The following is an 11,509-nucleotide window of genomic DNA, read 5'->3' on the forward strand; positions in this document are numbered from 1 at the left end:
GTTATGTATTTAATCAGTGCTATACTGCACTTTAGATATATAATCTACTCTGTGTGGCCCTTCTGTGAGGAACTGACTTGCAGGTGGGTTTGGGGTCTCCACTTTGTCTATGCATAAAAGGAGAAAATTTTCAAAAGACATCTGCTCTGTTAATAATGTAGCCAGTAATATTACACTTCAATATAGATATATTTTAAAAGACAGATTTGTTCTCAGTATTCCTAAAATCTAAGAAATGTTGTATTTAAGCAATTTACAGCTATATTACCACATTATCATTCTAGGATTGCTGATAATACGCATTACCAAGGATTCCATATGGTCTGATATGGAAGGAGGCCAGAGGAAATTACTCCGTGAGTCACCACACTGGAGGACACCAACCCAGTGTCACCCTGGCGGTGACCCGTGTGTGTCAGGGTAGAACTGTGCTCCTCGGGCTGTCAATGGCTGCTTCAGGGGCAGTACGTCTCCAGGCCTTTCTTCTAAGGCACTTTGGGGTGGCGTCCTGAGGAGGGAGAGGAAATCCTGAATGTGCAGTCAGTCAGTCGGAAGTGAGAGTGTCTCTGTTTCAGAATGACATGGCAGTGTCTGACCTCACCCGAATTTAGGAGTGGGGAGAAGAATCACAGTCACCAGGGCAACACCGATTCCATGAGATGGAAAGTCAGGGGTATCTCCTCTCCCCAAATTTTCACCTACTCTTAAGACAGCCACCCCTCCCCTGACACTCTGCTTCTCTGCTGGGTTTGACACGTGGTTGCAATAACCACACAGAACTCATAGACCACACTCACAGTTCTGGAGTTTACTATTCAACTAACAGGATCATGATGACGTAGAATGTAGATCTTCAATCAGGAAGCTTCTGGGCCATGTGCACAGGGAGCCCGCTGTCTTGCCGCCCAGTTCCTTGTTTCCTTGGCCCCTCCTCCTGTCCTCTGCTGCTGGGTTTGGGCAAGTTTTACAAAGGTTTTTAACTCTGCCAATAAGTGCCTGAAGGCACCCCACTCCACCAGGAGGCCTCCTTCTCAGCTCCCTTGCCCCATGTGTCAGGAAGGAAGCCCCCTGTGCAGTCTTGCATTGGTCTCCTGGTTGTGCTGCTCCATTTCTCTGTGGTCACTTCTCACTGTTTCATACCTTCTCACTATTACAGCTGTCTCTCTCCTGGGTGTAGTTGGACGTTCCTAGAACAGAGATGTCAGGACGAACGGACACTCTCTGCTGCTGGCGCTTGTTCTTTGTAATAGGTTTCCCCTCTCATCTTCTGGGATTAACTCTCGGCCTAGAGAGGTTTTAAAAGTGACCAATCCCCTCATTAGGGCTCCATACACTGCACCATCATGATCCCATACCACTTCTCTGTCAGTTTGCTGCCTGCTGCTGCGGTGCTAGAAGCGACGCCACTGGGATTTAAAATTAGAGTCACCTGTGATGAGTAGGTTTCCATGGAGTTTTCAGACCAAGAACAAACTAAACAATGGAAAAGATGGCCTGCTTCTGAGGGATTAACCACTTAAAACCTTATGAATAGCAGCGGGACATCATCGGATATGGTGTGGGAAGATGAGCTCCTCAGATTGGAAGGCACTCAGAGTACAACTGGGGCAGAGTGGCCTTGTCGATGCAGAGTCAACCTTAATGCCGTGGATGGAGTGGAAAGCTGTGGGGACCTTCATTTGCTGTAGACATGAGAAAAAATAGCTAAAACATTCATTGATAATCAGAACATGGGGTGAATGAAGAATGAAAGTAGGAAAAGTTGATGTCGTCAATCATAAAATGGAATACGTAGCAATTGATATTCTAGGCATTAGTCAGTTGAAATGAACTGATGTTGCTGAAACAGTTGCTTTTTTACAATGCCATTAATAACAAATTCAAGAAGAATGATATCATATTCATCATCAAAAAGAATTTTTCAAATTCTCTCGAGGATAGGAAATTTCCTATATGCCTCTAAGAAAATCCAGTTAATACAATTATGATTCCAATGTGTGTGCCAGCCCCTAAAGTCAGTGATAAATAAATTGAATAATTCTATTATTCCGCCTCATTTTCAGTTTTTTGAAAAGGCCCCTGAAACAATAGACAACAGCAGCTTTGGGCATTTTCGGCAGCAATCATTAGAAGAGCTGGTCACAACCCTTGCGAAGGCACTGAGTTTGCTTCTATGTGGAGGCCGTCCAGCCTAGTGAGGCAACCTCCCAGAAACACTACCCTTTGGTCTAAGTCATCTTTCCTTTTGACTCCCTGAGCTTGTCAAGCACTGTTATAATACATCCTTTATAAGAGTGGTTCTGCTTTTCTGTGTGGACTGAGAAACTTTTCATTCTCTTAGGATCCAGACTTCAGGGTCGTGGATCACTGTGCCATTTGCTCTAAATCATTGCTTCTCAACCTTCCTAATGCCGTGACCCTTTCATCGAGTTCCTCATGTTCCGGTGACCCCCAACCATAAAATTATTTTCCTTGGTACTTCTTAACTGTAGTTTTGCTTCTGTTATGAATTGGGTGACCCCTGTTGAGATAGTTAAAGTATATTGTGCCAACCTGGCCAATAAACACATATGGGGTTAATTGAAGGGCAGAGAGATAAATGTCTCGGTGAGTCTCAACTTTCTAGTTCTCGTGTCTCTTGCTTTGTTATTGTCGGACCAGGATGTAGCTACCTTAGTCAGTTCCCTGCTTCAGCCGGCAAGGCTCACTTCCTGCAACATTTCCCCGAGGAGATAAAGCCCTGGGTGCTGGAACAGCCATGTGAAGACACCTGCCAGCGCTGAGGTGCTTACACATTTACTGATTCAGCTTTCCTCCTGCAGTAGGCGTCATGGTGTGTGCTTTGTGAGATGGAGGAGGACTTTGTGGATTGGTGTTGGACATACGGGTTAATGTTGGACTTGCGGGCTTGAACAGCACTGGTTTGGGATTTTTTTTTAAAAAAAGATTTTATTAGGGGCTCATACAACTCTTATCACAGTCCGTACATATACATACATCAATTGTATAAAGCACACCCATACATTCCCTGCCCCAATCATTCTCAAAGCATTCGCTCTCCACTTAAGCCCTTTGCATCAGGTCCTCTTTTTTTTCCCCTCCCTTCCCGCTCCCCCCTCCCAATGTGCCCTTGGTAATTTATACATCGTTATTTTGTCATGTCTTGCCCTATCTGGAGTCTCCCTCTCCCCCCCCCTTCTCTGCCGTCCCTCTCCCAATGAGGAGGTCACACGTGGACCCCTGTAATCACTTCCCCCTTTCCAACCCACTCACCCTCCATTCTCCCAGCATCGCCCCTCACACCCCTGGTCCTGAAGGTATCATCCACCCTGTATTCCCTGTGCCTCCAGCCCCCATATGCACCAGTGTACAACCTCTGCCCTATCTAGCCCTGCAAGGTGGAATTCGGATCATGGTAGTTGGGGGGAGGAAGCATCCAGGACCCGGGGGAAAGCTGTGTTCTTCATCGGTACTACCTCGCACCCTCATTGACCCATCTCCTCTCCTAAACCCCTCTATGAGGGGATCTCCATTGGCCGACACTTGGGCCTTGGGTCTCCACTCTGCACTTGCCCCTTCATTCAAGGTTTGGGATGTTTTATTGATGTTCACTTACCCTTTATATAAAACTCTCTCTTATACATATGAGTTTCTGTGAATTTCTTTCTCTAATGTACCCAGACTAACACACCTGTGAAAGAGTCATTCGACCCCCAAAGGGGTCGCGACCCACAGATTGAGAACCGCTGCTCTAAATGTTCTCTGAACCTTAATCATTTAAAGAACTATTTTTCTTATCACTTTCAAGCCAACACTATTCTGAGAAGCAGTGTAGTTAAGATTGCTTTGGCCTAGGCATTGGAGAAGTCCAAGGACCTTCAGGAGACCACAGAGCCCTGGTCTTGTAGTGGGTGGGTTATGTGTTGGACTGCAACCACAAGGTCAGCTATTGGAAACCACCGGGGACTCTGTGAGAGAAAAAGGCCTATGCTCCAGAAAGAGTTAAAGTCCCTGCAGCTTGGGCAGCAGGCAGAGAGGCAGTGCCCTAGCAACCCAGGTTTGAGAAGACTCTGAATGCCTTGAGATCCATAGGCATCAAGCAAATGCCCCCCTTCCTCCCCTCAGCTAGGATGTCCAAAAGGGGCAGAGAAGGAGGACCCCATGAGAAGCTCACTCAGTTTTGAACTTTATATAAAAGAGCAATTGTATATTAGAAAACATCCCGGGCAGCGTCCCGGCTCAGAGCCGGGGGGCAGGCGGCGGGGACGCGGGCCGACTAGCGAATGCCGTGGCCCTGGCGCAGCGCCCCCCGCGGGCCTCGGTGCATCCTCCCGGCGCGCCCATGAATTCCGGGTCGCCGGCCGCCGCGCAGTACCGGAGCAGGAGCCCAGAGGACGCGCGCCACCCCAAGGGCCGCAGACCGCGGGGCCCCGCACCCGCGGACCCTAACGGCCTGGGGCCCTCGGGGGCCAGCGCCCCCACGCTCGGGCCGCTCAGGACAGCCCCGTGGGAGCCAGATGAGGTGGACAAGTTCAAGGCGAAGTTCCTGACGGCCTGGAACAACGTCAAGTAAGGCTGGGCCTTCAAAAGCCGGACAAGCTTCAGCAAGCTGTCCAGCATCTACCTCTGTGGCCACCGCTATTGCTTCGAGGGTGAGGGGGACATCCAGCGTTTCCAGAGGGACTTCGTGTCCCGCCAGTGGCTCACTTACCGCCGGGACTTCCCGCCATTCGCTGGGGGTTGCCTGACCTCAGACTGCCGCTGGGGCTGCATGCTGCGCAGTGGGCAGATGCTGTTGGCCCAGGGCCTGCTGCTGCATTTCCTGCCCCGAGACTGGACCTGGGCTAAGGGCCTGGGTCTAGAGCCTCTGGAGCTGTCAGACTCGGCCTCTCCCTGCCGGCACCAGGGCCCTGCCCGCTGGGCAGCCCCACGCCGGGCCCAGGGCACCCTAGAACTGGAGCAGGAGCACCGGCACCGTCAAATTGTGTCCTGGTTTGCCGACCACCCGGGAGCGCCCTTTGGTCTGCACTGGCTGGTGGAGCTGGGGCAGAGTTCAGGCAAGAAGGCGGGTGACTGCTGGTATGGGCCGTCGATGGTCGCCCACATCCTCAGGAAAGCGGTAGAGAGCTGTCTAGAGGCCCCCCACCTGGCGGTGTATGTGTCTCAGGACTGCACAGTGTACAAGGGGGACGTGGCACGCCTGGTCGCCGGGCCCGACCCCACAGCTGAGTGGAAGTCTGTGGTCATCCTGGTGCCCGTGCGGCTGGGTGGCGAGACTCTCAACCCCGTGTATGTGCCCTGCGTGAAGGAATTACTGCGGTCGGAGCTGTGCCTGGGAATCATGGGGGGCAAGCCAAGACACTCCCTGTACTTCATCGGCTACCAGGAGGACTTCCTACTTTACCTGGACCCTCACTACTGCCAGCCCAGTGTGGACCTCAGGCATGCCGACTTCCCCCTGGAGTCCTTCCACTGCACCTCACCTCACAAGATGGCCTTCGCCAAGATGGACCCAAGCTGTACCGTGGGGTTTTATGCTGGAGACAGGAAGGAGTTTGAGAGGGTCTGCTCAGAGCTGACCAGGGTCCTCAGCTCCTCCTCGGCTACAGAGAGATACCCCACGTTCACCCTAGCCGAGGGCCATGCTCAGGACCACAGCCTGGACGACCTTTGCCCCCACCCACCTCCACGGCTCCCTTGCTCAGGGCGCCTCAAGGCCAAACGGCCCAGCTCCGAGGACTTTGTGTTTTTATAAAGGGAGGGAAAGGGGGAGAAGACCGACACTTACTTTTTTATTTATTTCACACTGGGTGTGGGGGCTTGAGCTCTGGTTGGAGGGGGTGGGATGAGACCAGTCCAGGAAATGGTTGGGCTGGGGCTGTTCAGTCAAGGGGACTGAGCCCACAGGCCCGCCCACCCCCACCTGTGCCAGCCCGCCTCCGGGGAGCAGGGAGGCTCCTGGACACCCACTCAGGGCCTGACTCAAGGTACTATAGTTTACACTGGACCGTCTGCACCCCTCATGGCCTGAAGCCCCCATCCTAAATGAGGTCATCAAGCTGCGGCCTGATTGACAAGGTAAACTCCACCCCATTCACTCTTAATATCCCGATGTTGACACCACATTATGTAGCTACCACAAGTAGCTAAGAACTAAAGTTTTACCTGCACAAAATGGAAAAACCTAAACTGAGGACAATGCAGTCTCTGATGAAGAAGGGGAAAAAGCTGCCAAGTTTGATTCTGTTTTCCTACCATATCTTATTAGTGGGCCTTGTTATCTCCATTCTTGTACAATACAGAGGAATGTGTATGTATGTATATGCATGTATGTGTGTATATGTATGTATATATGTGTGTATATATAATTTTATTGGGGAATTTTACAGCTCATAACAATCCATACATCAATTGTATCAAACATATTTGTACATATGTTGCCATCATCAGTTAAAAACATTTCTTTTCGGCTTGAGCCCTTGATACCAGTTCCTTTTCTTCCCTCCCTCCCTCATGAACCCTTGATAAATTATAAGTTATTATTATTTTCATATCTTATATCATCTGCTGTTTCCCTTCACCCACGTTTCTGTTGCTCATCCCTGGGTGGGGGGGAAGGGTTAATATGTCAATCATTGCAACTGGTTTCCTGTTTCCCACCCCTCTCCCCCCACCTTCCCCCTACCCTCATGGTATTGCCATTCCCTTTTCTGTTCCTGAGGGTTTTCTATCCTGGATTCCATCTCAAGAGCTCTTATCTGTACCAGTGTACATGCCCTGGTCTAACCAGATGTAATGGAGGACTGGGGTCATATTAGTGGGGGTGGTGGTAGAGGGAACAGCTTTAAAGAACTAGAGCAGTGGTTCTCAACCTGGGGGTTATGACCCCTTTAGGGTCAAACGGTCCTTTCATAGATTTTGCCTGATTCATAACAGGAGCAAAATTTCAGTTATGAAATAGCAAAGAAAACAATTTTATAGTTGGGGGTCACTATAACATGAGGAACTGTATTAAAGATAATAGCATTAGGGAGCTTGAGAAACACTGAACCAGAGGAATGTTATATGGTTTGTTGGTACTCTACTACACCCTAACTGACTCGTTCCTTCCTTGTGACCCTTCTGTCAGTGGATGTGCAATTGTCTATAGATGGGTGGGTTAGTCTGGGTAGATTACAGAAACAAATACACAGAAACTCATACACATATGAGAGTTTTATATAAAGGGTAAGTGTACATTAAGAAAACATCCTAACCCAATGCTGTCCAAGCCCATATGTCCAACATTAGCCCACGTGTCTGACTCCTATCTATAAATCCTCTTCAATCTCACAAAACACACGCACTAATGCTGACTGCAGGAGGAAAGCCGAATCAGTGAGTGTGTAAGCATCTCAGCACTGGCAAGGGTCGCCACATGGCTGCTCCAGCACCCAGGGCTGCATCGGGGTAGGTCCATGTGGCTTCTCCTCAGGGATATCTCTCAGAAAGTGAGCCGTGCCAGCTGAAGCAGGAAACTGGCTAAGGCAACTTCACCCTGGTCGGACCATCAGAGAACAAGAGACCCGAGAACTAGAAAGGCAAGGCTCACTGAGCCATTTATGTCTCCACCCTTCAATGAAACCCACATGTGTTTAATCAGCCAGATTGGCACAATAAACCTTAACTATCTCTATGGGCTTTGGTTCTTCACCCCAACCCGCATTGTTTACATTGATATAATTGTTTGTTTGGGGTCTTCTGATGCCTGATACCTGATCCTGTTTACACCTCGTGATTACACAGGCTAGTGTGCTTCTTCCATGTGGGCTTTGTTGCTTCCCTGCTAGATGGCCGCTTGTTTAACTTCAAGTCTTTAAGACCACAGATGCAATATCTTTTAGCAGCTGAGTACGATCATCTTTCTTTACCACATTTGCTTATGCAACCATTTCAACTTTAGCGATCATGTTGGGAAGGTGAGCATCAAAGAATGTCAGATCATTAGAACAAAGTATTCTGGTGTTGAGGAAGTACTTGAGTAGAGACCCAATGTCTGGTGAGGTGCTAAGCTCTGCCCACCGATTCCGAAGTCTATTTTCAGGACTCCAGAGGAATATTTTTATCAACTATTTAGTAAATGTACATTTTTGAGTAGTTCTAGAAATGTTTTTAAGAAGGAAGAACTGGATTGCACAAGAAGGGAGATAAGGAGCAGATGGTACTAACCCTACCAATGGTCTTAGTCTCGCGGCATGTTTCAGTAAAGGCAAATGGCCCATGAAAACATCCTCTCTCAGTGTAAGTATTCTCTGAGGGCCAGTCCTGCCAGCAGATCCAGAATAGAATGGGAGGGGCAGAGGTTAGGAGGAAGAGAGTGAGTCTGGGTGTCCCACTGAAAGGGACTTCTGTTAGGGCAGGTAGTCTAGAGAAACAAAACCAGTGACATATATATGCAAGTGCTTTATATAAAGAAGTGGTTATATATCAAGAAAGCAGCTCAGTCAGTACAATTCAAGTTCATAAAACTGATGTAAGTTCTAAACGTCTCTTCAGACTGATATAGCTCACACGGACAGGTGAAGGGGCAAATAGGGAAATCTCAGGCCATGAGTGCAGAGTCACATGGACACAATGTCAGTGGAAACATGGCAGGGTGCAGACAGCTCTCAGAGTCTGCTGGCTCACATGGCACCACCCTTGGAGGCAGTCCCAGAGTCCCAGTGAAGTATTAGCAAGGAGGAAAGGTGATGTGGTAGAGAGAAGGCTTCTGTTTTTCTTATTCCTACACAAAACTCTATGACATCAAGGTGGTATCATCAGGCTGTCACTTGATCAATAGGTCTGACTCCACCTCTAGACAGGAGGATCTAGTTGATATAATTCCTAAGTACCATGGGACTTCACAAGGACTACAACTGAGTGGGTGTCCAGCTTCCATGGACACGAATAGGGAGGTTCTTCCATGACTGCCACCTGTGGGACCATAAAACAGACTCTGAAGTGTTACTAACCCATGTGGACTTTTATCCCTGGGGATATTTGGTCTTGATTGGCAGATGTCTCTCCAGATTGGGAACGGCTTTATGAGGGACTTGAGGAATTGTGTAGCTGTGAGCCTAAGTGTCCTCCATGGACTTATCTTTAGATTTCTTCAGCTTATCCATGGCATTGGCAGAGACCTTCCTTAAAGGGTCTTTGGCCTTATTGATGCTCTGCTTACTCATGGTATTGGAAGGGACCTTCCTTAAAGAGTCCTTGGCATTACTGGTTCTCTGCTTACCCATGGCATTGGCAGGGACTTTCCTTAAAGAGTCTTTGGCCTTATTGGTGCTCTGCTTGTCCAGTTTCACCAGTATTTCCCTGTGCTCCTTGGTTTCTTTGGGAATAGGCACCCAAATTAATGCCCTTTCCACTTCTGAGTTCAGATTCATTCTACTTTATCTTATAGCCTTGATACCTGCTCCTGGGCACTCTGGGATGTTGGTTATGTTCACCAGATGTAGTGATTTCATGGAGACCTGCCTAATATGGTTTAAATAAAGTTTTGAGCTGCTAGTTGCAAGGCTGGCAGATCATAATCACCAGCTACATTATATGAGAAAGATGTCTTATAACTCTGATAAAGAGGGTCAGTCTCTGAAAGCCACCTGGGTACTTCTATCCTGACCAATATTTTGCTATGAGTAAGAATTGACCCCAGGTCAGTGAGTTTGGTGTTGGTTTAGTGAATGCAAAAGAAATTTTGACTGTTTTTATAATATATCTTTTTGCTCTTATATATTTTCTGGTTTTATAATCATCTTTTTAAGTCAATCTGTGCATAAAATTTGCATGTTATCTACTATAAACAATAAGTATTATTGTAAATAATCCTTAACAGAAGCTATTTTGGAGATAGATAGTTTTAATGATGTTACAGTTTTCCCACAATGTTAATATTATTTCATTAGGAAAGTAGCTTAAATATGCAAATATTTGAGGTGAGTGACTATTAATCCAAGGAGTCCTGGTTGCATAGTGATTACCCCTTGTCTGAAATCTGCAAAAGCAGTAGCTGAAAACTACCAGCAGCACCAATCGCAATGAATGTCACATAACCACACACCTGCATCCAGGGGGAAGAACAACAGAAACCAGAGGGGAAGCCAGATTGCGGTCAGTGTAAGTTTTGAAAATAATTAACAATCTGCAATCTATCAAGGGGCCATAAGGGTTGGGAGGTGGAGGAAGGAGGGAAAAAATGTGAGCTGTACCAAGGGCTCAATTGAAAGTAAACGTCTAGAAAAGAGCAATGGAATATATATATATATATATATATATATATATATATATATATATATATATATATATCAGATACAATTGATGTATGGATTGTAAAAAGGGTTGTAAGAGCTTCCAATAAAATGATTATCAAAAAGGAAAGAAAATCATCAAAAAGGGAAACAAAGCAAAACAAAAATCTGACCAGCAGAGGAACTTCCGGGAAGGTGGCAACTGAGTAACACATATTAGAAAGACTCGGCAGAAATCAGCCCAGGTGCGTTACTAAGAGGGAAATTCAACACTGCTGGATCACAGGAGGATCATTATAAAGATAAGTAGGCCCAAATCCACAAGGTTTTCAGGGTCTGGGGGTTTGGGGCTTACCACAGTGGAGGCCAGCTAGGTTTTCACCTTAGTCCTGCCACTATCTTGGCCAGAGGGGGGACCATTTGGAGCCGGCACAGGGGCTTTATCTAAAAACAGCCACAGCTTGCCGCCCCCTCCCCAACTCCCCCCCCCCCAAGCAGGGATTAAACCCTTGCAACCTCATGGACAGGGATTTAGGCTCAGCTATATTGTTACCTTGTTTTCCTCTCTTCTCTATCCCCCACAGTCTCAGTGGGTTTATTGTTTAAAATTTTTTCCTCCTTCGTCTCTTCCCTGTTCTCGCACATGCCACTACCGACCTCCAGACCACTCCCCTTAGTCTAGGCCATTTATGCCTGCCCCAAACCCAGTTAGGTGAGCTCCACCCTGTGCAGCATAGCCAAGGTTAGGCAAAGCCCACCCACCCTCAACCAAGGCATATTCCAGCCAACTTCTTACCGAGAAATTCCTACTTGTGTGGCTCAGGGAGTTCCTATTTTTTCCTCTGGGGGCCCACATCACTGAGAGAACTTCCTCCTGCCTACCTTAATGCCTCACGTGGCCTAAGGAAGCTCAACACTCTCCAACATTCAAAGCTGCTTTAGGAACTTTGGCCCAATCTCTGCAGTGATCTACCTTACCAGGGCAATTCTGCCCACCATTTGCGGTGTTCTACAACAGAGCAGACAACCACCACCAATCTGAGGCACTCCCCTGAGAATGAAGCCACAGGATAAAGTGGTAGGCTAATTCCATAGTGAAATTAGCTATAGGCAGTGTGAAGAAGCATTCTTACAAGTCTCCCAGAGAGAGCCAGTACTCTTCGACTCCCTGGAAAATGTCAACTGGCTCCTCTAAAACAATGCAACACAAACAGCAATCAGTCCCAATAACCTCA

At 47.6% G+C, this 11,509-nt stretch overlaps 1 protein-coding gene across 1 annotated transcript; it reads left to right on the plus strand.

Annotated features, from left to right (window-relative positions):
- Positions 1–4,342: 4,342 nt before the first annotated feature.
- Positions 4,343–5,755, plus strand: LOC142451202 (cysteine protease ATG4D-like). The gene is given in 1 exon segment (XM_075553113.1): positions 4,343–5,755. A coding segment is annotated over 1 exon segment (1,413 nt).
- Positions 5,756–11,509: the final 5,754 nt, after the last annotated feature.

The sequence above is a fragment of the Tenrec ecaudatus genome, chromosome 6, assembly GCF_050624435.1.
Source record: "Tenrec ecaudatus isolate mTenEca1 chromosome 6, mTenEca1.hap1, whole genome shotgun sequence".
Classification (NCBI taxonomy): Eukaryota; Metazoa; Chordata; class Mammalia; order Afrosoricida; family Tenrecidae; genus Tenrec; species Tenrec ecaudatus.